The sequence below is a fragment of the Ovis canadensis genome, chromosome 1, assembly GCF_042477335.2.
Source record: "Ovis canadensis isolate MfBH-ARS-UI-01 breed Bighorn chromosome 1, ARS-UI_OviCan_v2, whole genome shotgun sequence".
NCBI classification, from domain to species: Eukaryota; Metazoa; Chordata; class Mammalia; order Artiodactyla; family Bovidae; genus Ovis; species Ovis canadensis.
In genome coordinates, this window is record NC_091245.1 from 27,492,521 (window position 1) to 27,505,631 (window position 13,111).

The 13,111-nt window shown below is 41.0% G+C and overlaps 2 protein-coding genes across 2 annotated transcripts in view; one reads left to right on the top strand and one right to left on the bottom strand.

Annotated features, from left to right (window-relative positions):
* SCP2 (sterol carrier protein 2) overlaps positions 1-13,111 on the top strand; it is a 981,293-nt gene that overhangs the window by 259,596 nt on the left and 708,586 nt on the right. The gene's annotated exons all lie outside the window — the stretch shown is intronic.
* Positions 1-13,111, bottom strand: part of ORC1 (origin recognition complex subunit 1) — a 36,255-nt gene that overhangs the window by 21,933 nt on the left and 1,211 nt on the right. Inside the window, exons 3-7 of the mRNA XM_069591834.1 lie at positions 9,188-9,252; positions 8,424-8,523; positions 7,296-7,423; positions 5,522-5,704; positions 3,061-3,375 (exon numbers count right to left, since the gene is read on the bottom strand). Of these exons, the coding sequence (XP_069447935.1) occupies positions 3,061-3,375; positions 5,522-5,704; positions 7,296-7,423; positions 8,424-8,518 (721 nt within the window). The 5' untranslated portion in view covers positions 8,519-8,523; positions 9,188-9,252. The remainder of the gene's footprint in view (positions 1-3,060; positions 3,376-5,521; positions 5,705-7,295; positions 7,424-8,423; positions 8,524-9,187; positions 9,253-13,111) is intronic.

The window sequence follows — 13,111 nt, forward strand, 5'->3', positions numbered from 1 at the left end:
TGCTGCAGGCAAGGCAAGAAGTCAGCTGGCACCTGTGCAGCAAATATGAGGATAACGCGTGTCTAGAATGTCCCAATATCCTAGTCTCCCTTATGTCTCATTTCCCCATCTTTCTGTCAAAAACAATCCATAATATTTTCCTCATAACTGCCACATCTAATTATGTCACTGTGTCAAGTTTAAATTTCTTGCCCTAACTTTCAAGGTCCTACAAAATCAACAATGAAAAAAATACCGCAATTATTTCTAAATGGTGACTGTACAAATTATTTCTTTAGTAGTCGTCTGCATTTCCAGAAAGTTTCATTATGTTCATATTCAGCTCCTAAACATACAGAAACTGTGGGAAATTCTTAAAGAGATGGGAACACCAGACCACCTTAGCTGCCTCCTGAGAAACCTGTATGCAGGTCAAGAAGCAACAGTTAGAACTGGACATGGAACAACAGACTGGTTCCAAATAGGAAAAGGAGTACGTCAAGGCTGTATATCCCTGCTTATTTAACCTATATGCAGAGTACATCATGCGAAATGCCAGGCTGAATGAAGCACAAGCTGGAATCAAGATTGCCGGAAGAAATATCAATAATCTCAGATATGCAGATGACACCACCCTTATGGCAGAAAGTGAAGAACTAAAGAGCGTCTTGATGAAAGTGAAAGAGGAGAGTGAAAAAGTTGGCTTAAAACAACATTCAGAAAACTAAGATCATGGCATCTGGTCCCATCACTTCATGGGAAATAGATAGGGAAACAATGGAAACAGTGAGAGACTTCATTTTTTTTTTGGCTCCAAAATCACTGCAGATGGTGGTTGCAGCCATGAAATTAAAAGATACTGGCTCCTTGGAAGAAAAGCTATGACCAGCCTAGACAGCATGCTAAAAAGCAAAGACATTACTTTGCCAACAAAGGTCCGCCTAGTGAAAGTTACGGATTTTCCAGTGGTCATGTATGGATGTGAGAGTTGGACTATAAAGAAAGTTGTGAGCCGAAGAATTGCTGCTTTTGAACTGTGGTGTTGGAGAAGACTCTTGAGAGTCGCTTGGACTGCAAGGAGAATCAACCAGGCCATCGTAAAGGAGATCAGTCCTGGACAGTCACTGGAAGGACTGATGCTGAAGCTGAAACTACCTGATGTGAAGAACCGAATCGCTGGAAAAGACCCGGATTCTGGGAAAGACTGAAGGCGGGAGGAGAAGGAGACGTCAGAGAATGAGATGGTTGTATAGCATCATCAACTTGATGAACATGAGTTTGAGTAGGCTCCAGGAGTTGGTGATGGACGGGGAAGCCTGGCGTGCTACAGTCCATGCGGTTGCAGACAGTCAGACAGGACTGAGTGACTGAACTGAACTGAACTGAAACATACATTATACTAAGAAGTTTCAAGACTACTCAATGAACTTGGCACAGAAACAAAAAAATTAAGGACACATAATAGGATGAGGATGAGCTCACAGAATGGCCATGGAGTAGCTTCCAGACACATTATTAGTGAAAAAAGTTAAGAGGGAAAATAATACATCCAGTACAATGCTCTACTGGCTAAGAAATAATGGGAAATAAAATTAGGAGAAAAATAAACCGGAAACTAATAAAATTTATTACAAAAAGATGAGGCAGAATCAGGGTGAGAGGATAAAGAAAGGGATGGGGCTTCTCTGAGGACACTCGTCTTATTTTGACTCTGTGCTAATGTTTCACATGTTTTAAAAGTCAAAGATGGGAAAAGCCCTAAAATTAAACATAAATGAAAGAACTTAACTGTATATCACCAATAAATAACAATTAGCAGAAGAAAAATATTTAATCAAAGTAACATTACTCCCTCAATGGAATATATTCTAAAAATATAAAGAATAACAAATTAATTACAATTTGGAATTATGCAACGTGGGAAGGATGGGAAGAACCCTGTGGTGTAGATTAGAAGTATCAGTATGAATTTAAGAGTTTTAAGATTATAACATACATATATATAGCTCTTAGTTCTTCCGATAAGGATCTAAAAGCAATGTCACCTTAGTAGCTGGGCTCTTAAAGAATTAGCTGATTATAGGGCTTAACATTAGTAATCATTAAGAAAATGTTAATAATGACATACTACTTTACACCCATTAGGATAGCTACAATCAAAGACACGGAAAATAACAATATAAAATGACAAGATCTAAATACTTAGTGAGCACGTGGGGAAATGGAACTCTAGTATTATTGATGAGAATGTAAAAAGAAAATTGATGCAGCTGTCATGGTTCCACTTCTGAGTACATATTCAAAATGAAGGCAGGGACTCGATATGGTATTTGTAAACTCAATTTCATGGCAGCATTAGTCACAATAGCCAAAAGGTGGAAGCAACCCACATGTCCATTGACAGGTGAATGAATAAACAAAATGTGGTATATATGTACAATGGCTATGATTCAGCCTTAAAAAAAAAGTAAATCTTACTCCAACAAGCCAAAGCAATCTTGAGAAAGATGAACAAAGCTGGATGCATCATAGTCCCTGATCTGAAGCTATATTATTGGACTGGCCAAAAGCATCATTCAGGTTTTTCCATAAGATGGCATGGAGAAACCCAAATGAACCTTTTGGCCAACCCAATACAAAGCAATAAGTAATCCAAATCGTTTGGTTTTGGCATTAAAAACAGACACACAGATCAATGGAACAGAATGGAAAGCCCAGAAGCAAACCCAAGTATATATGGTCAATTAATTTACAACAAAGGAGACAAGAATAAACAAAACGTAGAAAGGTGGTTGCCAGAGGATGGGGCACGAGGGAATGGGAAGTTACTGCTTAAAGGTTGGAAAGACTGTTTTAGAAGAAGATGAGGATGGTTATACAACAGTGGGAGTGCACTTCATGCCACTGAACTGTACTAAAATGATGAAAATGGTCAATCTTACATGACACATATTTCAAGATATGTCCAGTCAGTACTTGGCCCAATGCTGCATAACTCAGTGCTGTATTGTAGCATGAATTAATATTTCACCATTTTCCTTTAGCCTGAATACTGCCCATTATCACCCATTTCACACTTACTGCTGAGCTCCAGCCTCTTCCTCGCCCTTGGGGTGACAGGATGGGAAGCAGTGTGACGAGATTTGGAAGTGGAATGCCTTGACTCGATCCTTTTGACTGCATGTTCTGTTGTGGTCCAAGAAGGGCTTTCTGCACTCTTAGTTTTGGCTTCCATGGACTTCTGGTATCTATGATTGTCTTCTTGAAGCTTATTCAACTGAGCAAGTACTTCTGGAGGTAGTGGTTTGAATTTTTTCTTATTCCAAGATAGTTTCACAAAGAATGTCTTCTCATTTTTCAGATCTATAGGCATGACTTCATCTGGGGCTAAAGCTACTACCTGAATTTAGGAAGGAGAGAAGACAGAAAGAAAGGAGAAGCAACAGAGTCAAGGAAAGCTCTATGAGTGCTGTGATTAAAAAGCATGTAAGCCTGCATTACCTGGAACATTACTTTTCTAAATAAAACAGTCATGAACACGATATAGCATATTTCCAGACTCCTCCTTACTGATACGAATGCCTCATGTTGTTTTTTCAATCCATTTTATTCACCGAGGCCAGATTTCCCCACAAAAACTTCTCTAAGCATAGTCTACAATGCTTCAATAACCTACCGTGGTTACCCACTCTAGCAAGATCGGATTACTTAAACTGATTAGCAGTGAGTTCTAAATCTGACCCCACTTTATCTTGAGTCTTCAGTACTCTTCAAAATGGCTTCCCACCACTAGTCGACTGTGGCTTGTCACAGTCCTGCTCATTCCCGCCTAAACGCCTTCTCTGCCTTTCCAAATCCACCCATCGAGCTGCTTCAACTTCTACATCCACCTTTCACTTCTTTACTCATTTAACTCAAAGGTTATTTTGTGGCACACAATATGCTGAGCCCATAGATTGGAAAAATCTGATTATAGTCCTGCCAAACCATGGTTTCCTTGCCCTACCAAACGCCTAATCACCACATGATCACATCATGACCTAAACCCATTTTGGAAGGCTTAAGTAGCTTGTTCAGTCATGTCCAACTTTGTGACCCCATGGACAGTACAGTCCATGGAATTCTCCAGGCCAGAATACTGGAGTGGGTAACCTTCATTCCCTTCTCCAGGGGATCTTCCCAACCCAGGGATCGAACCCAGGTCTCCCGCATTGCAGGCAGATTCTTTACCAGCTGAGTCACCAGGGCTGGAATCAAGATTGCCGGGAGAAATATCAATAACCTCAGATATGCAGATGACACCACCCTTATGGCAGAAAGTGACGAGGAGCTAAAAAGCCTCTTGATGAAAGTGAAAGAGGAGAGTGAAAAAGTTGGCTTAAAGCTCAACATTCAGAAAACAAAGATCATGGCATCTGGTCCCATCACTTCATGGGAAATAGATGGGGAAACAGTAGAAACAGTGTCAGACTTTATTTTTGGGGGCTCCAAAATCACTGCAGATGGTGACTGCAGCCATGAAATTAAAAGACGCTTACTCCTTGGAAGAAAAGTTATGACCAACCTAGATAGCATATTCAAAAGCAGAGACATTACTTTGCCGACTAAGGTCCGTCTAGTCAAGGCTATGGTTTTTCCTGTGGTCATGTATGGATGTGAGAGTTGGACTGTGAAGAAGGCTGAGCGCCAAAGAATTGATGCGTTTGAACTGTGGTGCTGGAGAAGACTCTTGAGAGTCCCTTGGACTGCAAGGAGATCCAACCAGTCCATTCTGAAGGAGATCAGCCCTGGGATTTCTTTGGAAGGAATGATGCTGAAGCTGAAGGAAGCTCCAGTACCTTGGCCACCTCATGCGAAGAGTTGACTCATTGGAAAAGACTCTGATGCTGGGAGAGATTGGGGGCAGGAGGAGAAGGGGATGACCCAGGATGAGATGGCTGGATGGCATCACGGACTCGATGGATGTGGGTCTGGGTGAACTCCGGGAGATGGTGATGGACAGGGAGGCCTGGTGTGCTGCGATTCATGGGGTCGCAAAGAGTCGGACACGACTGAGCGACTGAACTGAATTGAACTGAACTGAAGTAGCTTGAGAAATAACCCACACCCTAGTCTCCAGTGTCCCAGCTCAGCCTACACCTCATTAGAACCTGATTTATCATAAAATCCCATAACATATATTTGCCTATAGCAATTAGCACTCTTTGTACTAGTCCTCATTTAAGCAAGCATATTCAGCCTCATGATACTTTATGCCTGCCACAATCATAGCTAAATATAATTTCCCACTGAGATACTTTTGCCAATTTCTGCTCTTCCCTCAGGTCACAACCTAAATGTCACGTCCTCCCGAAGGGTCCTAACACATGTTAAGTGCTTTCAGTAAATATTTGTTGAAAGGGAAGTAGGCAGGCAAGCAGGGACAATGACAAACAGGAAAAATTCATTTCTTTGAGGAAAACTAAAGCTAGTCTGAGGCCATGCAGTTTAGGAGTCAAGTCATAAATAAGCTTCACAATAGAACTGAAGATCAAAGTACCACCTACCCGCACACAGCCAATGATGGTCTCAACACTGATGTTGTTGTCACAGGTCGGGTTGTCATACCAGAATATCTCTTGTGTGTCAGGCTTCCGGTCCAGTAAGTGCTGTTTGCAGATAGGGACTTCACAGAATCGGATAAACCACTGTACTCGAGCACGTTTTTTGGAATAAAGTTCAGAAGCTAGGAAGGACAGATGGAAAAGGTAAGGTTAAGAAAACACGATAACATTTCATTAAGCACTTCTTATGTGCCAGACACTGTGCGAAGTACTTGATAATACTTGATTAATATATTATCCTTAATCCTCACAATAATTGTACAAGGCAGACACTAAGGCTGTCTCCCATTTACAGGTAAAGTAATCCATTACAGAGACCTTAAGTGATGTGTCAAAGGTCACAGGACCAACCAGCTTGCTGACTCTACCCAGCACCCATGTTCTTCTCATTTTGCCCCATTCCCAATGGTGTCATCAGTCACCAAATAAATTATAAAAGGCATTTGAGAGGAGCAATTCTAATCACAGGCGCTGAACAAATTTTGCAAATCTGTGGAAAACTCCCAGTAAGACTCAGAGCATAAACTACTGAGATGACTTCTGGCCAATATATGCTTGCAGTCTTCAGCTTTATCATTGTAATGTGCTGTTAACATCACTCCATACCAGTCTTAGCTCCAAGTGAAAGCACATACACGCATTAGTGCCACTATCATCACTGCCTCCTGTCTTCCTTATCTTGCTTCAGAGAAAGACTGGAGCCATCTGATGCAGCACAATACACAAATTCTAGTATCTATACAGAAAGGTCCAAACCACATATACAAAAGCCCACCCTGCTGACGTGCTCCCCCTAGTGGACGTTAGATTGATGACGTTCTCCTCCATACTTGGTGAAGAATCTTCTCTGTCTCTGCAATGTAAAACATCTTCATCCACTCTATCGGTTCTTTTAGGCACAAACTGCCACAGGCTAGGACTAACTACTACATACTCTTCTCCTAGCTTTTGGAAGAGGCAGTTTTATATAGTTTAAGTTGTTATCCTTCATCTTCCTTTTGGAATTCTGCCCCATTTCTCCTTTTTAGTGCTCTTCTCTACTCTGCAGAGGGTTAATAGCAGAGAAAATTAGCAGCAGCTTGAGTGTGGCCTTGCAGGTCCCATTTAACACTCCTTTCCCTTTGGTTTCTCCAGCTTTAAGGGCAGTAGTGGCTTTCTGCCCTTATTGATCTCTGGAAAGCACCAATGTTTGCTCTCCTACCTTCTCAACACTTGAATACAAGTCCCTCTGTGTAAATAACACACCTCGTGTTTTTGTTTTTCTGACGGAACATCAATCAACTAATACACAATCCAACTTAAGAACTCCCCGGTAAAAGTAACTTTGCATGCAAAATTACTGACTTCCTGATGCCACTCTCATTTCTATTAGAGTGCAAATCACCTATTTTTTCCCTTCCCCCCTTTCCTAAATCATCCTTTCCACTTCACCAATCCTGCCTTCCCGGCCATTCTCACCCACTCCTAAAAACAATGGACAAGCTAAATTATTGAGACCCACCCCCCCCAATCCCGCTCTTTCCCAGTACTGCTCTAGTGAGTAAAGACGTTCACTAGGTAGAAGAGGGTACAGCTGGTGCTTAAGTGACCCCATATGCACACCTGATATACTGCTCTGAGCAGAGGAATCAGTAACCACCCTTCTCCCCTATCATGGAGTACTTCGCAATCATTCACAACAAGGAATGCTTTTCATTCCACCCCCAAACTCACCATCTTCAAACAACTCAACCACTTTAGCAATGTATGGATTTTCATCATCATCCCCCTCAATCAACACAAACTGTCCAACTTGGATGTGAATCTCAGTCGAATAACCTTCTCTTTTCACACTGATCTCTCTAGGAAATAACAGAGAAACAAGTTAGGAAATCTCGTAGGGTGGGCCAAGCTCTTCAGACCTCTTGGCGCAGAAGAATATGCTCTTTAACTGGAAAATCTCCTGAACAGTTTTTCTCTGCTGACCAATTATACTAGAAACCACTATACCAGTCATATGCAAGTGTAGATGAAATGAGTTAAATGAATTGTTTTAGCATGGATGATTAATCCAGAGGCCTCCTTATGAAACCTAACTTCTCTCAGTTATTCACAAAGAACAACAAACACTTCCTAAGACATGAAAGCTGCCCAAGAGCAACATCAAATTGTTCAGAGAAGTCTTGGGTGAAGAGGATATAGTAACATCTAATCCTACCCTGCTATCATGCAGAATTACACAGAACCTATCTGAAATAGGTAAGACAGTCTCATACATATAAAATTTTATTAACCTGACATAATGTCTTCCTGTATCACTAGCTGCTCTATTTATGCTACTATCTTCTTCCATTAAACAAACCCCTGCTGCCTTATTGTCATTTCATATGGGTCTTCCCTGGTGGCTCAGAGGTTAAAGTGTCTGCCTACAATGCAGGAGACCTGGGTTTGATCCCTGGGTCGGGAAGATCCCTCGGAGAAGGAAATGGCAACCCACTCCAGTATTCTTGCCTGCAGAATCCCATGGACGGAGGAGCCTGGTGGGCTACAGTCCACGGGGTCGCAAAGAGTCAGACACGACTGAGTGAGTTCACTTTCACTTTCACTTTTCTGGGTCAGGAAGATCCCCTGGAGAAAGGAATGGCTACCCACTCCAGTACTCTTGTCTGGAGAATCGCATGAACCGAAGAGCCTGGTGGGCTACAGTCCATGCAGTCGCAGAGTCAGACATGACTGAGTATCCATAAGCACACACACATACACTCCTCAACCTACAATAACTAGGACACTTTGGATACAAGTTATTAACAGCTTAGCTTGGAGAAGCTATTAGTTTCAGTACTAAAGAGTTCTATCACTCACTTGTAGGTTTGGTAGTGTCGTTTTTGATCCAACAATGGCCTGCCAACCCACGAACAAGTTTGTCTGGTCCTCAGTCTTGCAGAACAGTACGCCATGGCTCCTGTGTAAAAGTCACTAACTCTGAGTTAACATGACAAGCTCTGATGAATTCTAGGGCACAGTTCCTGCCTTCAATGGGTTCAGCCTTCTTTTCTGCCCCTACCACACTCCCACACATTGTAGCCTTAGAAGAAAAACTTTTTGAGGAAAAATTCAGGCTCTATGAAGATCAAACATAGGCAATTCAGCATTATCTGGTACTGTGCCTTATCTCTTCTTATCCAGGGAAACAGAAAGGTCAATATAAGAAACTACAGATATTTAGAAGTACTTGGCACAAGGCATAATGAGATAAGAAACATCTACCAACATGAAACTAAAAGCCAGCGAAACAGTAGTTTTAACATTTATAACATTTATAACCTAGGCAGGGATGAAATAAAAATGCACGGAAGGACAACTAACAGTACAGAGCCAAGAGAAAGAGCCAGAAAGGCTAAGGCAAAGGCCCAGGTCTTTTGACTGTTCCGGGAGGGTTTCTTAGAGGGGTTTTCTAAACTGAATATTGAATAATGGATAGCTATTTGATAAGATGGATGAAATGAGGGTTTCCAAGGGGTGGAGGGAAAAACATGCAAGAGACATTTGGGGGAATGGCAATGGGTTTTATCAAATGTATCATTCCACTTACATTAAAAACAAAACAAAACCCCAGTGTCACTAACCTGTACTGCTCTGGCAGTTGGAAGGAGTATTTTTCTTTGCAACTGACAGGTCCTAGATATAAGTACTGTGAATAGATGAAAAGAAACAGTTGTATTAAAGTACATGAAAAAAAGAAGATATTTTACTGACAATACTGAAATGTGAATGAAAAATCCAAACATATTTAACAATCTTTACAATTTGGAAGCAACAATCTACTAGTCCTAATAATAATGCCAATTCATCATCTTAAGTTTTCTATTAAGAAAATAATAACTTTCCTTTAAATTCAATGCTTTTCTTATAGAGCTAAAGTTTGCCAAAACTGGGTTAAAAAAAATTTTTTTTAATCCAGTCTGACAGAATACTGTGACTTACTGAGAGAGGGACCAATAATTTCAGTCCATGTCGAAAACAATAGAATTAGAACAGTATATATACATCCTGATTAAATAAGCTGATTTCCTAAAGTCCAGTAGCATTATGTCCTACATTCTACTTGGGAACATTCTGACCCATAAAATTTTCGGCTTTTAAAAAATGCATTTTTTTAATACACTGTGAGGAAACTAATTAGCAAAAGAAGATATCGAGTCAGTAAATGCATAGCTTACAAATGATGCCTCAATGATTACTATTAGGAACATTTAGGGTGTAATTCACAACACAGTACTACTAAAATCAATCTAATTTTTACAAAATACATCGTAGAAATGAACAAACAGCAGACCGAGGAGTTAACACAGGTTGGAGACTTGGGTTCAAGTAAAAAATGCATTTGCATTCATTATATCCAATAATCTTTCGATAAAATAGTAATAAAAGTGTTTGGATCTCAATAAATGTCTAAGGGAATATATTAACTCTAACTTCCTTTCAATATATGTTCCCTTTAATGGAAGATGTAACATGGAACTATTAGAAGTTCCTTGGAACTTTTCACCTTTCCACAATGAAATCAGGCAAAATAGGTTACTGAGGTACAGACAAAAGATGCAAGTAAATAAGTTCAATCATTTTTGAAAAATACAGAATATCACTGAGAGTGATATTATAGCAAATTGGAATCTCCCAACACATTTTCTTCCCTGGTGGCTCAGATGGTAAAGAATTCACCTGCAATGCGGGAGACCTGGGTTCAATCCCTGGGTTGGGGAGATCCCCTGGAGAAGGGAACGGCTACCCACTCCAGTATTCGGGCCTGGAGAATTCCATGGACTGTGGGGTCACAAAGAGTCCCTGGGGTCCATGGGGTTGCAAAGAGGCAGACATGACTGAGTGACTTTCACTTTCACGCAACATATTTTCTACAATTCTTGAATAATCTAACTGAAGAATAGATGCCCTGACTTGTCACATTATCTATGATACTTGGTTACACTGGCACAGGGATCTCATTTTTCAAACCAAAAACTGGCATACAGAAGGACTATCTCCATACTCCTCAGGTATTCATGTGTATCTAAGGGCATCAGATCCATGCTTTCAATGATTTTAAATAGAGACAATATTTTAGCTTACTAAAGCAGGCATCCTAGTTCAAAAACTAAACCAAAATTACATTTAACACTCCTTTTCCAGATCATGAGCTCTATACACTGAGACCAGTATAAGCATATCTGTGCGCAAGGGGGGATGGTTTACCAAAGGCTGAGAAGGCAGGAGTACCAGCAGGCTCTCTGGGCCTGGATTACATAACCTGCCCCGTCTTGGTTTATCCCTACGCTTCAGGACTGCTTTTCTGAACCTCAAGCACACCACGGTTGCTGGTCCCCTCAGACTTAGACAGTTGCTGTGCTCTCTACTTGCATACCTTTGCAGGGACGGCTCAGGCCTCAGTGCCAGTAAAACTTCCTCAGACAGGCCTTCACTGATGCCCAATGGAAAGTGACTCCCCACCCCTTTATACTGTCCTTCAGGGTCACGTTCCATTGCACCACTCTATTATCAAAGCAATAACCTTTATATTACTTTATTTTCTGTACTTTCTACATCAGAATGTTAACTTCCAAAACAGCAGGGGTCTTGGGACCTTGTTTGTCTGTTCAGAACTGCATCCCCAGGGCCTAGGTTAAGACTTCACACATAATAGGTGACCAAATGAATGAATGAATGAACAGGTTTTTAAAAATCATTTGGACAATACCAGGTGTGATAAGGATGCAGAGCGGCCAGAACTCTCATACACTGATGGAGCGTGTATAAATGAGAAAGTGGAAAACTGACAGTGTCTACTCAAACTGAACATGTGCATATCTTATGATCCAGTAGTTCCAACAAAATATATTTAACAGAAAAACAAACAAACCATCAAAGGACACGAACCAGAATGGCTGTAGCAGCACTATAAAGCAGTGAAATTAAACCAATCACAACTGTACACATGAGGAAAATCTTACAAAATAACCATGAGCTAAAGGAATCAGACACCAGAAAAATACATAGTATATTGATTCCATTTATACAAAGCTCAAAAGCAGGTAAAAGTAACCTATGATGCTAGAAGTTGGACTAAAAGGAAACCTCAGTGACTGAAAGGAAGCACAGTGAGGGAATGGGGTGCTTCTAGAATGCAGGTTACACAGGTATGTTTTCTTCAAAACAACTCACTGCGCTGCATGCTTATGATGTGAGTTATTTTTCCATGAAAAGTTCAAAAAATTAATCAGGATTCCTTCTGAAGAGGCAGCACTTTCCTACCCTTGACCCAGCATTGCATCTCATCATCAGCAAAGAGATTTCCCAACAGGAGTGATGAACAGAGTGGAAAGGCAGGCCAGATTTGGCCCAGTGAAGACTTTGGCTTCTAGGAGACACGTATTACAGGCTCAATGTCGAAGATACCAGAAATCTTGAACATACACACCATCTAGTCCAGGAGCCACACCCAAGAAAAACAGATATGAGTTGCAGAAAAAAAAAAATAATGTCCGTGCTCAGTCACATCCGACTCTTTGCAACCCTATGAACTACAGCCCACTGGGCTCCTCTGTCCATGGGATTTTCTCAGCAAGAATGCTGGAATGGGTTGCCATTTCCTCCTCCATATCCTGACCCAGGGATAGAACCCATGTCTCTGGGTTCTTTACCACTAAGCCACAGGGAAGCCCTAAAAATAATGATAGCATATATTTATTGATCCACCAAGACAGAAGGTAGAACCAAAACTCTAGCACTTCAAGATAGTAAGTTGTCCCAGTGTTACACAGAATGGCACAGCCTTAATTCAAACCTTGAGTAGCTGGACTCCAACGACAGTGCTCTTAAGCGCTTCACCTTAGAACACCTTCTGTGAAAGTGGGTAATGTTAATACATGTCTAAGGGGAGGAAGCAATAGCAAACCACTCCAGTATTCTTGCCTAGAGAATCCCAGGACAGAGGACCCAGGCGGGCCACAGTCACACGTGACTGAAAACACAGGCATACAAGAGTTTGCTTCTGGTATGCTTATTACAATAAGCCAGGCTTCCTACCTGCTGACTGAGCGGTCAAATGGGTCTCAATTTCCTTGCCCACAAAATGCAAATAATAATAGAAACTTTCTTTTATTCAACCAATATTTATTTATTAATCATCCATTCTGTGCTGGGGGCATTATCCTACAATCACTGAGGATTAAGTGAGAAAATGCAAAATGGTCGTTTATTTCCCGACTCTGTTTTTTTTTAATTTATTTTTGGCCGGCATGTAGGATCTTAGTTCACCAACCAGGGATCGAATCCGCGCTCCCTGCAGTAGAAGCACCAAGTCTTACCCACTGGACTGCCAGGAAAGTCCTTCCCCACTCCCTTAACCCTTTGCATTTATTCATACGGGACAGTGGTTTTTTCCTTGGTTTTGTTTTTTAATACTTTGATGAATGTTATGAAACAGAATTCACACAAAATTCTGCGTTCAATTTCAAGGAATTCAGAAACCTTCTGAAGTTGCATATTACCCTGTT